Source organism: Pelodiscus sinensis, chromosome 30, assembly GCF_049634645.1.
Source record: "Pelodiscus sinensis isolate JC-2024 chromosome 30, ASM4963464v1, whole genome shotgun sequence".
In the NCBI taxonomy this organism is placed as follows: domain Eukaryota; kingdom Metazoa; phylum Chordata; order Testudines; family Trionychidae; genus Pelodiscus; species Pelodiscus sinensis.
The window spans coordinates 11,023,412-11,040,361 of NC_134740.1; the positions used below are offsets into that span (position 1 = coordinate 11,023,412).

At 51.3% G+C, this 16,950-nt stretch overlaps 3 protein-coding genes across 3 annotated transcripts; 2 read left to right on the forward strand and 1 right to left on the reverse strand.

Annotated features, from left to right (window-relative positions):
• The first annotated feature begins 2,242 nt into the window (after window positions 1-2,242).
• Window positions 2,243-3,178, forward strand: LOC102447243 (olfactory receptor 14C36-like). The gene has a single exon (XM_075912041.1). It carries the CDS (start codon window positions 2,243-2,245, stop codon window positions 3,176-3,178), a length of 936 nt encoding a protein of 311 aa, XP_075768156.1.
• A 7,746-nt stretch (window positions 3,179-10,924) lies between these two features.
• Window positions 10,925-11,860, forward strand: LOC142821222 (olfactory receptor 14J1-like). Its single transcript, XM_075912071.1, has one exon. It carries the CDS (start codon window positions 10,925-10,927, stop codon window positions 11,858-11,860), a length of 936 nt encoding a protein of 311 aa, XP_075768186.1.
• A 3,181-nt stretch (window positions 11,861-15,041) lies between these two features.
• LOC142821297 (olfactory receptor 14A16-like) lies at window positions 15,042-15,998 on the reverse strand. The gene has a single exon (XM_075912151.1). The coding sequence runs from the start codon at window positions 15,996-15,998 to the stop codon at window positions 15,042-15,044; it is 957 nt and encodes a 318-aa protein (XP_075768266.1).
• Window positions 15,999-16,950: the final 952 nt, after the last annotated feature.

Genomic DNA, 16,950 nt, shown 5'->3' on the forward strand with positions numbered 1-16,950 from the left:
AAAGAGGTGGTGGGAAGAGCAGCCAGCCCTAGAGCACCCAGAGGGGTGGGGAGTTCGCCAGCCAGGGCCGCGGGCAGGTATCTGGCCAATGATCTGTAACCCACCCAGATCCCATCGTGTCTCAGGCTGCGCTGGGCTGCAGGCCGGGATTCCTTGTGTTTCTATCTGATCGTCCCCCCTCTCTCCTGTGGAGGGTGTTTCAGTGCGGACAAATATTGCAGGGTCAGTGAACCAGGGAGAGAGGCAGCGGGTTGCAAAGTGGAGAAGGAAGGAAGGAAGGAAGGAAGGGGGAGAGAGAGAGAGAGAGAGAGAGAGAGAGAGAGAGAGAAAGAAAGAAAGAAAGGGATTCGTGTTATTCCCTCAGCAGAAGTTGAAAATCAGACCCCAAATCTCTCGGCACCCGGCTCTCCCCACAGCGCTGTCTGCAGGGGAGAGTGTCCGTCCTTGGCCATTAAACGTGTCTCTCTGGTGATGAACCACTCTGGACACAGGCTCCGTGGTGCTGTCTGGGTCGACCCCGCTTGGGACCCTGCCCTGAGCTGCCAGCCTGTCGCCTCCAGTTCCTACGTCACAGGGACCAGCCCCGAGCCGGCCCCGTGGTGGTGCCTTTGGTGGCTGCTCCACAGAGCTGCTGATGCAACGCGGAAGGGTGGAGGGGGCGGCTGCTCACTCCGAGATAATTAGGCAGTGTTAACGAAGCACCAGGCTGCTCCAGGCAGGGATTATCCGTTGAATCCAGCCCAGCCAGGGACGGGGTCTGAGGCCAGGACAGGTCGGGACCAGCTCCAGAGCCGGGAAGAGTTTTCCTTCCTGCATCCCTGTGACTGTCCCCTCCGACCCAGCCTGCCTGCAGGGGCAAAGGGTCCCTGTCTGCCAGGGACTGCCAGAGACCCAGCCACGCCGGGAGACAAGGCCGATTGTCAAAGCAGAGACGGGGCAGGACAGACGGACACGGAGAAGGGCCAGGAGTGAGGAACCAGGACTGGTAAATGTCTCCCACGCCGGGACACCTCCCCACGACCGGCTCGGTGAGTTTGGCGATGAGATGGGTGGGCGGGTTAAGATGCTGGGAACATGGAGGAACGGCCGTGCCATCTCACCCCCGGGGCAGGGCGGATAGTTCTGTTACCCCGCTGGGAAACAACCGGGCTTTCCACAGATGTTGTGAAACCCGGTCGCCTTTGGTCTCCTGCCTTGAAACGCTGCCGGCGTCCGCGGAAAAGTGCAGAACGCTCAGGAAAAACGTGGCTGAAACGTACGACCCGATGTCTTCCCTTTCCCGATGTCACTAGCGTGTTCCTAACGGAACAGACGCCTTCCTGGAAAACGGGCCACAGGAAAGCCCCTTTCCTTTGAAGTAATTTCAGGAGGACGATACAGGCCCCTCCGGCTCTAGGACATTTCACTTGAAGCCCGTGAGGGCACATGACTATTGTCCACCAATGGCGCCGTGTTGAGCCCATTCTGTTTGCTTCTGTTTCAAAGCAACCCTGTCAGGCTGCTCGATCTTGGAGCGTGCAGCTAAGTTGCGGTCCCACCGCGGATGTATCAGCCACCTCAGACCTTTCCAGCCGGGCACAGGGGTTGAAACCCCCCAGCCAAGGACTGTGCGTCTTGACTCTGCCCGAGAACACGGAGAAGGCCAACGCTGTTAGCACCTAGACCTCCTCTTCCATGTCGGTGTCCTCTGTGCCTCCCTGCTGCCAGAGACGCACCCGCTGCCGGCAGGGGCACATTGCGGACACACGATGAGGCAAAGCCCATCCCCACAGGGCTTGCCAGACTAAACACAAGGCGGAGCAAGGGAAGAGGGGAAACTGAGGCAGAGGGCGGGGTAGTGACTGGCCCACATTCACACAGCAGCTCCGTGTTTCACGTCCAAGGTCACAGCCGGCGGGTCGAGCCCAGAGGGGGTTTGTCTCCGCCAGAGCTGTTGTGTTGGGATTTGACTTGGCTCCTTGCCCCAACAGCATTAAATCCAGCCTCGTCCTGAGCCAGCCCCCGATCTGCACAGGGGCAAACAGAGGCAGCACCATGGACTGTAGGGGAGCCAGGCCAATAGACACCCGTGTGGTCACTCCCCACCCTCAGTGAGTAGCAGGGACAGGGACTGGGCATGGTGGACACCCACAGCACGAGAGGTGGCCAAGGGGAATTAGGGCCGTTCCATGTATCAACCTAATCCCCACCCATATCTGTGTCCTACCCTCTGCAGCCGTCACACCGCCTGCTGAAGAAGAAAATGCCGAACAAAACCACCGTGACCGAGTTCCTGCTCCAGGGGTTCTCTGACGTCCGGGAGATGCAGGTGTTGCACTTTGTGGTGTTTCTAGTGATGTACCTGGCAGCCCTAATGGGGAACCTTCTCATCATCTCAGCCGTCATCCTTGACCATCATCTTCACACCCCCATGTACTTCTTCCTGGCAAACCTGTCCATCCTGGACCTCGGCTCCATCTCCGTCACCGTCCCCAAATCCCTGGTCAACTCCCTCCTGGACACCAGAGTGATTTCCTATCCTGCCTGTGTCGCCCAAGTCTTTCTCTTTGTTGTCTTCACATCAACTGATCTTGCCCTTCTCACCGTCATGGCCTACGACCGACATGTCGCCATCTGCCAGCCACTGCACTACGAGCGAGTGATGAACAGGAGAGCCTGTGTCCACATGGCCGCCAGTGCCTGGCTCGCTGGTATTGTCTACTCTGCCCTGCACACCGGGAACACCTTCACGTTACCCTTCTGCCAGGCCAACGTTGTCAACCAGTTCTTCTGTGAAATCCCCCAGCTCCTCAAGCTGGCCTGCTCCGACTCCTATTCCAGTGAAGTTGGGGTCATCGCCTTCAGTGTGTTTTTAGGTTTAAACTGCTTTGTTTTTATTATTGTGTCTTATGTTCAGATCTTCAGAGCGGTGCTGAGAATCCCCTCGGAGCAGGGCCGGCACAAAGCCTTCTCCACCTGCCTTCCCCACCTCGCTGTGGTCTCCTTGTTCCTTTGCACTGCGTTCTTTGGCTACCTGAAGCCCCCCTCCACTGCTCCGTCAGGCCTGGATCTGGTGGTGGGTGTTCTCTACGCCGTGGTGCCTCCCATGATTAATCCGGTCATCTACAGCCTGAGGAACAAGGAGCTCAAAGCTGCCCTGAAGAAACTCTTTGTGGGGAGGTTATTCTCCAAGAATTGAAACGTCCTTCATTGGTCCTTGACTGTGATTTCCCCTCTGTGATTATTTCTAATCAGCTGGTCACCAAATACCACCAAGGAGACCGCAAGGTGCAATCCATTCATGAGGTAGAAAGATCCAGACTAATCCCATTGAATGAAATCCTAGCTAGTTAGAGAGAGATCTCGCTGGTGTGAATGAGATCAGAGTCTATGTGTGTTTTCATAGATCCTTCCACACATCTAAGTATCATTTCATAAATTTACACTTGCAGACCCTAGATCCTACCTGAGCCCAATGCACTGAATCTCAACAGCCAACACTACATCCTAGTGAACATCATGACGTCTCTGTCTGCTCCTGTTTTGGTGGAAAACTGGTGCCTGCGGAATGGGAGGTTTGGCTTGTGTTGCCTTAGACATGTCTTCCTTGTTCTGTTTCAGTTTGTTTATTGCTTGGTTCATTTGCTGATTTCTTCCAGGTGGCTTTACAGAGGGTCAGAGTTCGGGACGTTGGAATACGCTTGATCCGAATGATGGTGTCAATTGACCATTTATTTGAGGTGCCATCTTTTCCTTTCTTGGATGGGATTTTCTGATGGACGTGAAGTTTTCTTTTCCCCAGTGAGGATGAATTGGAAAAAAGTCTCTGTGTGTGGTTGGGAAGTTCCTAGTCTCCCCTCCCCACACACATACACATTTCTGTGAATGAGGATGGGACTGTGACGCACTATTGCAGATGTGGGAGGGTAGCAGGAGCCACATATATTAATGCATAAACATTGCTCTGCTGGAGACCTGTAGGAAAAGGAAGTTCTGGGGATGTCTCCTTCAGACATTTTGAGGCCGGGTACTAAAGCCGAATGTTTGTCCCACCAGACTGTTGTTGTCTCCAATTTTCTCAGATGTTGCGTTTGGTTTTCTGTGAGGCCACCAAATTGTACCAGAAAACCAAGGGGGAGACCGGCTGGGCACTCGACCTACGGCTGAGGGAGGAGCTGCAGGGACCACACATGGAAGGGCCTGGGGAGAAATCCCTGTTGATGGTCACAGTTGGTGTGGTAGGAAAGGACCCCACTATAGAGGGAGGCAACCCGGCGATTCCACACTAATAGAGGGGCCGGTTCCAGGCTGAGGGCCCAGAGATGGGTCTGAAGTGCAGCTGTAACCCGGTAACCCCAACAACTGGGATTCAACCATTCACTTGCATGGGTTGATTTGGATTTGGCCAACAGTGTCCGAACCACACAAGCATCTGACTGTTCCAGTGGTTATCCAGCTTTTGCCAACCCCTCTCAGGTTCTGAATTGACTGGGTGCATCAACAGGACCATAGATTCAAAGGTGCTTTCAAATAGTTCATCACTGCATTGCTGAAGATTATAAAATCCCAGCCCTAAAAAACCATCGTATCCACCCCCGTGGGACACCAGTTTCATACTGTGTAGAGCCCCGTACATCCTACGGATGGCCCTGTCCCAACCTGTTCATACCACGATGGCTCACGCAACCCAACAAGAGAGGAATGGCAACCCAGGACAGGCTTGTAGAATGACACCTGAAATTTCGTACTTCATGCAAAGCATTCCCCACTTGTATGACAGTGGGGAACAGGAGTGGGCAAGGGTTTCCCAACTGTGATTAACTTTAAACAGGAGAGAAGCCCAATCGATGACTAAATTAAATTAATCCTCAAGCTTTTTGCTTTTGATTGGGGATGTAGATGGGATTTTCGAGTAGCACATCTCCATGAGGTCAAGGTGGGGTTGTGTTTGGCTGACCCAAACCACTACTGTTGCTGTTTCCCATTAGACAGGTATTTCAACCTGGCTCATCACATGAGCAATGTACAAGCAGAGCCGTGGGTACATGCTTGTGTCTTTAAAAGGGCTTGATTCCCAGAGTGGAAAAGATTTTTAAGCTGAATCAGCTCAAAAGAAAACATTACACAAACAGTGTCAGAAAAATGTGTATTATAATGTGGACTTCAGTAGAGGTATAATAATAATGAAAAAGGGAAGTTCATAGTAATTAATATTCAGAAGTTAGGAGTTATTCAAGTGGATCTGGAAGAACCAAGAAATAAATAGAAATGTATTTTCAGCTGAAATAAAGTCAATGAGAAGACATTATTAAAGTGTATTAGGACCGAAGAGGATCCTAAGAACACCATAGGTCCATTACTAGGTGGAAATCACAAAATGATTAGTGATAATGCAGAAAAGGTAGAGCTATAGAATAAATATTTCTGTTCTCTTTTGGCAGGGACCGTTTGACGTAGGCATATTATGTGGTATGCTCCTCATTTCTGTAGTATGCCAAGTATATGTTAAAAACAAGTACTGAAATAGTGTCGATAAGTATGGCAGGGTAAGTTGCGTCCAAGTGTTTGAAGAGAGCTGACTGGGGAGCTCATAATTAAATGAGCAGAGTTAACATTTATTTTTAATACATTTTGAACACCAGAGATGTTCCAGAAGAGAAGAAAGCTGATGTTGGGTCAATCCTTACAAGGGTTAAATAGACTGACGAGGGTCATTTTAACTCCGTCAGTCTGACATTGACACCGGACAAGGCAAGGCAAGGGTAGAGGCTGATACAGGCCTCGATTAATAAAGGAAGATACTATAATTAATACTGATCAACAGGAATTAGTGGAAAATGGATCCTGCCATTTTTAAAGAGATTCCAAGTTTGGTTGATAAAGGCAATAGACTTCTACAAGGCCTTTGTCTGGCTGTCACATGATAAGCTGATAAAAAAAAGACTCGAAAGATGTAAAATGCACATGGCACCCAGTAACTGGCTCAAAAGCTGACACACAGAGCGGTCACTAAAAGGGCTCTTCACAGAATGGGCGTTTCTCTAGTGGGGTCCCTGAGGAATAAGAACTTAGCCATTTTCTGCTTAACCTTTTATTGATAATCTGGAAGAAAGATAAAAAGAGAAGAAAGGAATCATGCCCAATAATGTTTGTGCATGACAGAAAAGTTGGGGGACCGGTAAATAATGACGAGAGCTGGGTGCCCAAAAGGAAGGGTCAGGCCCATTTTCACAATGTCGGAGGAAATTTCTGAGGAACCCAACCAAAATTGTGAGAAGACGTCAAAGCAGACTTGGGGATCAGCCCATGACGGAAATTTCTTTCTCCCCTTTTAGGCCCCAATCTTGAAATTTGCCCCTCCCTGCCCTCTGTAGATTTCTGCCTTCCTGGGAATGCCTTTCGAGGGCAGGCTCTCAAACTTTTGGCAGATCACTGACTAGATCAGCAGAGAGACACCTGGTGGACATGTCGTCTCTCCTTGGTGATCTCCTCAACTTCCTCTCCTCCCCGACACAAATGTAGACCATCCCCACGGCCCAACCAAGTTCACCCAACATCCCAACGTCAACCGGCTGCCTACTCTTTGGCTCCAATGAACAGGCAGATAAAATAGATTGGAATTATCATTAATGAGACCCAGCCATAGCTCCATTTGCGTAGAAGGTCAAGAACCAGAGGTGGTGCAAATCAGCAGCCACTCCGGTGAGGTTCGGTTTCCCTTTGGGCAGGGGGATGGAGTCGGTGACTCCTGAGGTCTCTGCCGGCCCTGGGATCTATGATTCAGTGTCAGGTCTTTGGGGAGGTTTAGGGCCAGATCCCCAGGTAACGGAAATCCAAGCAGCTCCATTGACAACCAAGGAGGAACCTGCAGCTTGCCCAGAACTCAATGGGACTGGATCAGTTGACACCAGTTTAGGACGTGGAGTTTTTCTCCAGCTGCTTCTTAGTGGCCATCGTCAAAACATTGGCCAGCCTGTGGGGTCCTCTGGGGGCTGCATCCCATGAGCATCTGGTGCAGCCCCAAGAGGAAGGATTTTTGTACCGGCTTGACCAGGCCCTGGCTGGGATGATTGAGCTGTGGTTGGTCCTGCCTTGGGCCGGGGGCTGGACTCGGTGACTCCTGAGGTCTCTGCCAGCCCTGGGATTCCAGGAACACAGGAGACCAAACGTCTCTGCTCCCCCAGAGTGGGTTCTGTGGGGCTCAGGGAGGCCCAGGCTGCTCCAGGCCAGCTGGGGCTGTCGGGCCACCGGGCTCTGAGCTGCAGCAGGTCACATCTCTGCTCCCCACACAGAGTTCATTCTGCAATCTCCTTCATCCCCTTTGGGCTTCAGCCCGGCTCTGTCTGCAGCCAGGCTCCTCCCAGGGCCTCTGCCATCGTGGGGCACATGGGGCTGTTCCCCTCGGGGGTTGAGGGGCGGCAGGAGCAGCGTCACAGGCAGTTTGCTGTGGGGGTGAGATCTCTCCACCCTGGAGATGAGAGTTGGCTATTTAGCCCCAGAACAAGCTGGGCCCCTGTTTACAGTGAGCGCCAGATGGGAACCGTTTCAGAGCAGGGGGGATTTCTCCTCTTTACTCCGTCACCTCTCGGAGAAGCCTGCCCGAGGAGGAGCCGGGAGCGGCCGACTGTGGGGTGGGTCCCTGCCTGCCAGGAACTGCAGAGACCCAGCAACTCACAGACATGCTGGAGAGACAAAGCAACCGTGATGGGGCATCGCTGGTCAGTCCATGGCTAGGAGTGACTGAGAATCCCGGCAGTGAAATAGATCCCAGGCTGGGGACCACACGGTGAGTGTGTGACTTCCGCTAACCCCGCTGAGGGGTGGTTAGCTCGGGGCGATTTCATACTGGACTCGACTGCAAAGGGAACGCTGCAGGACTGGTCACTTCACAAATGAAAACATTTCGAGCTTTGTAGGAGGGGTTATTTTTCTTCCCCCAGTAGAGAACAGGAGACCTTGCCACAGCAATTGTGTGAAACTTTTTGATTTGGGAACATCTTCATGTCACCCTTCTACTAGTCCAAAGACACCAGCCAGTTTTAGTTCAGCGAGAACCGGAACAGGGCAGATAAATTGTGGAACCCTGAATAATTTTAATTGAACCGAGGAAAAAAATGTTTAAATGTTTATAATTTTCAAAGACATGTCTTGTGTTTCAAAACGAGTAGTTCTGTGGCACCTTAGAGACTAAGGTAGATAGATAGATAGATAGATAGATAGATAGATAGATAGATAGATAGATAGATAGATAGATAGATAGATAGATAGATAGATAGGTTGTGGGGGGATTGAAAGAGAGAGAGAGAGAGAGAGAGAATGAATCTTGAGCGTCTAAACTGTTTCATCTGAGGAGGTGTTTTTAGCCTAAGAAAGTTCACGATTCTATATCTATATATTTGTTTGTCTCTGGTGTGTCCACACTACAGGGTTTTTTTGAAAAAAAAAAGTGGTCTTTTTTCGAAAAAACTTCCCCTGCATCTAGATTGCTGCTGGTTCCTTCCAAAAAAAATGGAAAGAACATTGCAGTTTTTTCGGCCACGGAAAACCTTGTTTTATGAGGAAGAATGCTCTTTCGAAAAAAGGCGCTTTGTAATGCAAATTGTGCTTTTTCAAAAGAGAGCATCCAGACTGCCTGGGTGCTCTCTTTCAAAAAACGTGGCTTGCTTTTTTGAAAGTACTGGTTGTAGTCTAGATGCTCATTTTGGAAATAGGCTTGCAATGTAGACGTAGCCTTAGGTGCCTCAGGACAACACGTTGTTTCTAAAGTTACAGAGGAACACGACTGCCCCTCGGAAACTTGTGTTTCAAGAATCAGGCGTTTCCCAGGGAAATGTCTTCGGCTAAAACCTGAGAACTCCTCTGAAATAATATGGACACGATCCCCCAAACTGGAAAGTGAGGGAGAAGTCAGGAAGAAAAGACAGGGTGGAAATGTTCATATTGTCCAATAATATTGAAATCGGAACCCATCAAGCTATACAACCAAGGGTAATGCCCTTTCAAAGGGACACCCGTTGGATGGTAAAACTGACAAGTAGCAAAGTGGGCAGCTCACTGCACAGGTAATTAACATCCAGGTGTGTTGACTGGAAAAGGGGGAATAGAAGCCCCTGGCCACAATCTGTATCTCTTAGCCCAGCCTGTGGACACAGCGTAGCTCGGTGGGTTTAGCATCGACATCTCTTGCGTTACCCCATCTCATTTGTTCCACCCTGCTGCTGGCTACACACACACGCTGTTAATCGGGCACTGATCATGCACATACTAAGAGTCAAAGAGTGGTTCCGTGGCACCAAAGGGTGTGTCTACAAAACTGTACCTGAGTCTACACTGCCGCCGAATTCTGTTGACATAATGTCGACAGAACTCTGCAGTTTTGTAGACGCCGGTAAACCTCATTCTACGAGGAATAATGTGTTTTGTTGACAGAGTTCTGTCAACAGAAGGCGTTATTGCATCTACACCGTCCTTTGCGTCTACACTCTTATGTCGACAAAATGGCTTGGATGTTGTCTAGATGCTCTTTGTCAATAGAGTCTTTGTTGACAGTATCTGGAGTAAGCCTGTAGTCTAGACACACCCTTAACGACTAACCAAAATATAGAGATGGGGTCATGAAATTTCGTGGGCAAAGCCCACTTCCTCAGGTGAATGGGAGTGGAAATAACAGAAGACAAGAGATCTATAGAACAACAGAAGCAGTCCCTGTCCATTGTAGGACCCGTGTTACTGTGGCTATTTAAGTGGGCTGGATGTGTCTTAGACTTGGCTTTTGATGTGGAAATGTGGTTGTTAAAGGCAGGACTCTAATGCACTGACTAGGTCATGTCCTGACCAGGTAGTGGTGTCAAAACTGTGAATATATTTCAGTTCTGTAGCTCCTTTCTGTACTTGGCTGGTGACTTTCCTTTGTAGAATAGGCGACTTTTAAATCCAGGACTGAGTGCCCAGGCAGGTTAAAATGTTCCCCTACAGGTTTTTGTGCGTTCCTATTCCTGACGTCAGATGTGTTTCTATTGCTCCTTTGATGGAGAGACTGGTTTGGCCAATGCACACGGCCTAGGGGCATTGCTGGCACTTGCTGGCATAGATCACATTGGGGGATGTGCAGTTGCCTGAGCCCCTGATGTGGTAGCTGACGTGGTGAGGAGCCGTGATGGGGTCGCTTGTGTAGATGTGTGGGCAGAGTTGGCAATGGGGTTTATTGACAGGCTGGGTTCCTGGGTGAGTAGGATGGGGGTGTGCCGTGTGGTTTCTGGACAGAATTTGTTTCAGGTGGGGAGTGTCTGCAGGCGAGGACAGGCCTGTCCCCAAGGCCTGTCGGGGAGGGGACTGGTATTCAAGGTCAGGTTGCAGATTGTCAGTGATGCACTGGAGGGGTTTGAGCTGGGGGCGCTGTCGGGGATGACCAGAGATGCTCTGTTCTGTCCCTCCTCAAGCCTGTCCTCAGATACTGAAGTAAGTGACGCAGCAGAGAGGTCGCCGAGTGTTACTAGCTCATGTGACCAGACGTCCTGGTGCCCAAGGCATCCTTAGGGCTTAACCCCGTCCTGCCCATGCTGGCGCAAGGGGAGAGGAGGCGGCTGGGTTATCTCGGTGGCCAGCAGCAACCTGGAGGTGTGAGCTGCCTTCAACACTGTGCGGGCAGGAAGGGACAAGAGGAGTCCAACCACAGGGCAGAGGTGGCGGGTGGAGGAGAGATGAGCCCGATTATCCCTTCCTCCCCCCGCCACTCTTCCTCTGTGGCTGGGTCTGCGCCCAGACCTTCTCGGCACATTGTCGTAGAGCCAGGCCAATTGACAGCCCTGTGGCAACTCACCACTCCTGGTGACTGCTAGAGAGGAGTGCCGTGTGCCTCTGGGACTCACACTCAGTCTCCAGCTCTCATCCCTACCCCGACTCTGCCCTTCTCTCCGCAGCCATTACACGATGTGCTGAAAAGAAAATGTCCAACAGAAGCACCGTGACTGAGTTCCTTCTCCTGGGATTCTCTGACGTCCGGGAGCTGCAGATTTTGCACGCTGTGATCTTTCTAGTGATTTACTTGGTGGCCCTGGTGGGGAACCTTCTCATCATCTCCGCCATCGTCCTTGACCACCGTCTGCACTCCCCCATGTACTTCTTCCTGGTGAATCTGTCTGTCCTGGACCTCGGCTCCATCTCCGCCACCGTCCCCAAGTCCATGGCCAACTCCCTCCTGGACAGCAGGGTGATTTCCTATGCTGGATGTGTCACCCAACTCTTTCTCTTTTTAGTCTTCACTTCAACTGATCTTGCCTTACTCACCGTCATGGCCTACGACCGACACGTCGCCATCTGCCAGCCCCTGCACTACGAACGGGTGATGAACAGGAGAGCCTGTGTCCACATGGCCGCTGGAGCCTGGATCGCTGGTATTGTCAACTCCGCCGTGCACACCGGGAACACCTTCCGGTTACCCTTCTGCCAGTCCAACGTCATCGACCAGTTCTTCTGTGATATCCCCCAGCTCCTCAAGCTGGCCTGCTCCGACTCGGACCTCAGTGACGTTGGGCTTATTGCCTTCAGTGTGCTTTTAGGTTTACACTGCTTTGTTTTCATCCTTGTGTCTTACGTTCAGATCTTCAGAGCGGTGCTGAGAATCCCCTCGGAGCAGGGCCGGCACAAAGCCTTCTCCACCTGCCTCCCCCACCTCGCTGTGGTCTCCTTGTTACTTTTCACCGGTGTGTTTGCCTACCTGAAGCCCCCCTCCAGCTCAGCATCTAATCTGGATCTCGTGGTGGGTGTTCTCTACGCCGTGCTGCCGCCCATGCTGAATCCGGTCATCTACAGCCTGAGGAACAAGGAGATCAAAGCAGCCCTGAAGAAACTGATGGGGTGGAGGTTAATATCAACGAAGTGAAATGTCCTTCAGTGCTTGTGATTGCAGCCTCAGCTTCTTTATTCAATGTGGACTAGCTCTGCTGAACTTCCATGGGTTAATTTAGCATTAGACCAGTGTAAATGGGAGTAGAATGTGCTTCTCATACACCTCACACCTGTCCCTCTCTCACAGGGATTTAATAGCACAGTTGCATAACAGAGTCAACAGGGCGCTCTTGTGGTCAGTAAGTCCAACGGCCTATTGGGGTGCATTAGGAGGAGCATGGCCAGCAGATCTAGAGAAGTGAGGATTCCCCTTTATTTGGCGCTGGGTAGGCCACATCTGGAGAATTGTATCCAGTTCAGGGGCCCCCACTATAGAAAGGACGTGGAACGAGGTGTACAGATAGTTCGGAATGGCTAGCTAGTTCGAACTATCTAGCCCGTGCCGCGTGTAGCCGCGCTGCACGGGGTTCGAACAAGCCGGCATTTAAAAATGGCGCCGGCCGGCTTATGCAAATAAAGCCCTGGAAATTCAAATCCCGGGCTTCATTTGCACGTTCAGTATGCCTACATTACCCCGCTAGTTCGAACTAGCGGGGTAGTGTAGACATACCCTAGTTGTTTTCATGAAATCTCGGCCTCTTCTCCTTTTTTGGAATAACATTGTGGTTGAAGTATGAGAGGTTTTGTGTCTGTATTTACCTTTTCTTCTTGCTGTATGTCCCTTCGCTGACTTGTTTCTTTGTTCCAATGAGATTTCTGGGGTAAGAATTGGGGGGTATCAGTTTATTTTGTCATCTATCCAAGATACCTCTGAGAGACGGGAGGTTTTCCTTTCCCCAGGCTTACCGGGGCTGGCTGTGGTGGGGAGGTTTGTGCTGTTCTGGAGACAGCTCCTTCCAGAGGCCACAGCTGCATGGTCTTGGTGCTGTCTCGCCTCTGGGCAGTGCCATCCCCACACTGTGGCCCCACAGGGCGCGCCACCAGCAGGGCAGTGCAGCTCCAGTCCCCACCCCGGGAGAAGCCAAAGGTAGAGGCTGGACCACCAGCCCTGCCCCTCCACAGGGAACAGCCGCCAGAGCAGCGCCAGCCTCATTGCCACAGGTGACCCTAGTAAGACCCCCAACCTCCCAGGGTAACTACAACGTTAATTCGAACTAACGGATCCAGACTAAAAAACTAGTTCGAATTAGCGTTTTGCAAATTTGAACTAGCGCATCCACATTGAGTGGACCCTGAACCGGGCTTAAGGATGGCCGGAAGCAGTGCCGGCAGGGCATCAGAGGAGGACTTAGAGCTGGAGATGCTGTCTCAGGCTGCGCTTAAAGGGTCCAGACCCCCACCCCGGACAGACACTGGGCACATCACAGCACTCGGCTATCAGCCCAGCTGCACTTGCCGCAGGCTGCCATCTGGGGAGAGGGGGCAATTGGGGGGCTGCAGGAGAGCTTCCACCCCCAGAAGCCCGCAGAGCCAGCCCAGTCCTCCCCATCGGGGGCTCGTACCCCATTCCTCCCTCACCTCCTTCCACTAACCCCTCCCTAGCCCCTTTTCTTGATGTACAAAATAAAGGACAATTGTGTTCAAAAATGGAATCTGTCTTTATTGAACAAAACTGGGAGAGACTGGGTAAAGGAGGTGGGAGAGGGGAGGGCAACTAAAATGATCAGGGGTTGGGAACAGGTCCCATATGAAGAGAGGCTAAAGAGACTGGGACTGCTCAGCTTAGAAAAGAGGAGACGGAGGGGGGACAGGATAGAGGTCTCTAAAAGCAGGAGTTGGGTGGAGAGGGTGCATTCAGAAAAGTTCTTCATTAGTTCCCATAAAGAAGGACTAGAGGACACCAAAGGAAAGGAATGGGTAGCAGGCTTCAAACTAACAACAGAAAGTTCTTCTTCACAAAGCAAAGAGTCAACCTGTGGAACTCTTTGCTGCAGGAGACTGTGAAGGCTAGAACTAGAACAGAGTTTAAAGGGAAGTGAGATCAAGTCATGGAGGTTGGGTCCATGGAGTCCTATTAGCCAGAGGGTAGGAGTGGTGTCCCTGCCCAAGGTTTGTGGAAGGCTGGAGAGGGATGGCACGAGACAAAGGCTTGGTCACTGTCTTCGGTCCATCCCCTCCAGGGTCCCTAGTGTTGGCCGCTGTTGGCAGACAGGCTACTGGGCTAGATGGACCTTTGGTCTGACCCAGTACGGCCATTGTAAGCTCAGGGCTCAGGGTCAGGGGTCTCAGTGGACCCCCTTGATTCGCATGCACACCTGCTCCTGGGTGGCCAGGCTGGCAGCTCTCCTGCCCTTGCCGGCCACTTTCCTGTGACTAGTGCGGAGCTCGTGGATGTCCACACTAGCCCAGGCGGGTGCCCGCCTCTTGCAGTCCTGGGCAAGCTCCCAGGAGCCGCCAGCCTGGTCCTGGGAAGAGGGGGAGGGTTGGGAGGCATCGGGTGGCTCGATCCGGCTGGGTGCTGGCAGGCTTGCACCTGGCACGGGCATCATAGCCAGCCCGTGCCGCTTTAAGAGGTCCGGGGCCGGGAGGGGCACAATAGAGTTTCCCTGGTGTTGGCCAGAGTGGCCACCAGGGAAACCTGGGGAGGGCTAGCCTCCCACTAGTTCGAATTAAGGGGCTAGCAAGTTCGAACTAGGCTTAATACTCGTGGAATAAGGATTACCTAGTTCGAACTAACTTTGTAGTGTAGACATACCCTGACTGTCTCCCATACAACCCCACCTTGAAAACACACGGATGGAAGCAACAAACCCACCCACCAACCTACTCGTTAAATAAATTTCCCACTGAAATATGAAGGAGAAGCAAAAAAACAACTAGCTACTGCACAGATACTGCATTTATTTACTGCAAGATCCAGGAGGTCTACTAAGACCTTGTTACGGATACCGATTTCCTATCCAAGGCTCTCAGATAGCATGGGATTGGGATGCATTATAGTATCCTGAAGTAGATAGATAGATAGATAGATAGATAGATAGATAGATAGATAGATAGATAGATAGATAGATAGATAGATAGATAGATAGATAGATAGATATTGTTATTATTTACAGTGGTATAAATTTACAGTTGCTCCTTTGACTTGATTGGTGTTTCCATTTTGCCACTGCAAATACACCTTTGTGCATAGCAAGATGGCAAACACTGCTCTCATGCAGACATTACTCTCATCATTTCATTTATTCAAAAAGAAACACAGGATGGAATTTAAATCAGAGGCGTAAGAGGGACATTTTCTGTGCCATGGATAATCTCCACCCAGTCAATTTCCGCAGGGCAGCTTTGATCTCCTTGTTCCTCATGCTGTAGATGACGGGGTTCAGCACGGGAGGCACCACGGAATAGAAAATGTCCAGCACGAGGTCCAGGCGGGATGTGGAGCTGGAGGTGGGTTTCAGGTGAGCAAAGGTACCAGTTAAAATAAACAAAGAGACGACAGTGAGGTGGGGGAGGCAGGTGGAGAAGGCTTTGTGCCGGCCCTGTTCCGAGGGGATTCTCAGCACCGCTCTGAAGATCTGAACATACGACACAATGATGAAGACCAAGCAGCTGAAGACTAAGCAGGCACTAAAGACTATAACCCCGTTTTCACCACGGTCAGAGTCAGGGCAGGCCAGCATGAGCATCTGGGGGATGTCACAGAAGAACTGATCCACCATGTGGCCACCACAGAAGGAGACGGCAAACGTGCTCCCGGTGTGCAGGGCAGAGTACAGCAAACTACTGACCCAGACGCTGGCAGCCATGAGGACACAGGCTCTCCGGTTCATTGTTCGTTCATAGTGCAGTGGGTGGCAGATGGCCACGTACCGGTCGTAGGCCATGACGGTCAAGATGCCAATATCAGATGAACCAAAGAACATGAATAGAAACACTTGGGCGACACAGGCAGGGTAGGAAATTGACCTGGTTTCCAGGAGGGAGTTAACCATGGACTTGGGGACGGTGACGGAGATGAAGCCGAGGTCTAGGATGGACAGGTTCCCCAGGAAGAAGTACATGGGGGTGTGAAGACGGTGGTCGAGGGCTACGACGGTGATGATGAGAAGGTTCCCCACCAAGCCCATCAGATATATCACTAGAAACAGCACAAAGTGCAAAATCTGCAGCTCCCGGACGTCAGAGAAGCCCAGGAGCAGGAACTCGGTCACGGTGCTTCCGTTGGACATTTTCTTCCTCAGAACATCCTGTGAGGGCTGAGGAGGGAAGGAGATGGGCAGAGTCAGGCTTTGAATGTGAGAGGAAGCAACCCTGATTCCCGGCTCACTAAACTCTCATGTCCCAATGTCAAATGTGCACAAGAAGGGGCGGGTGCCTCTGAGCTCGGACAATCAGACTTTGGCGAGTCAAAGCGGGAGAAGTAGCACCTGTTACGTACGTGAGAGAGACAAGCGTTAACACCACCAGCCAACCTCTCCTTCTGCCAGGACTCCAACCACCGCTTACATGGGAACTTCTCGGGTGCGTTACTGCACTAGTGTGAACGGTATCACTCCCTTACACTCAGTGGGACTGTGGATAGGAAAAGAAACAATGAGCCTAAATTGCAGCAAGGGAGGTTGAGGTTGGACATTAGGAAAACCTTCCTACCTGTCAGGGTGGTGAAACACTGGAATAAATTGCCCAGGGAGGTTGTGGAATCTCCATCTCGGGAGATATTTCAGAGCAGGTTAGACAGACACCTGTCAGGGATGGTCTAGATGGAGCTTGGTCCTGCCGTGACAACAGGAGACTGGACAGAATGACTTTTCGAGGTCCCTTCTAGTTCTAATGTTCTATGATCTGTGATTCTATCACAGCCTCAGACAGCTGCCCATCTTCTAATGATCTAGGCCATCAAGTGCCGGCAAGGCCCCTCTGCCGTATTGGCCAAACCGCACAGACAAAAAGAAATAGACACAAATCAGACGTCGGGAACGGGAACACAAATAAACCTGTAGGGGAACATTTTAACTTGCCTGGTCACTCGTGGATTTATAAGTAGCCATTCCTCTGCAAAGGCATGTCAGCAGCCAGTTACAGAGAGGGTCTGCTGAACCTGAATTCATCTACCGATGTGACACCGTTACCCTGGGCTTGAACAAAGACATTAACCGACAGGCGTTACAAAGCCAATATCTC

What these genes read in the sequence shown, in the direction of transcription:
- LOC142821297 (XM_075912151.1), bottom strand. Translation starts at nt 15,998, where the DNA reads ATGTCCAACGGAAGCACCGTGACCGAGTTCCTGCTCCTGGGCTTCTCT.
- LOC102447243 (XM_075912041.1), top strand. Translation starts at nt 2,243, where the DNA reads ATGCCGAACAAAACCACCGTGACCGAGTTCCTGCTCCAGGGGTTCTCT.
- LOC142821222 (XM_075912071.1), top strand. Translation starts at nt 10,925, where the DNA reads ATGTCCAACAGAAGCACCGTGACTGAGTTCCTTCTCCTGGGATTCTCT.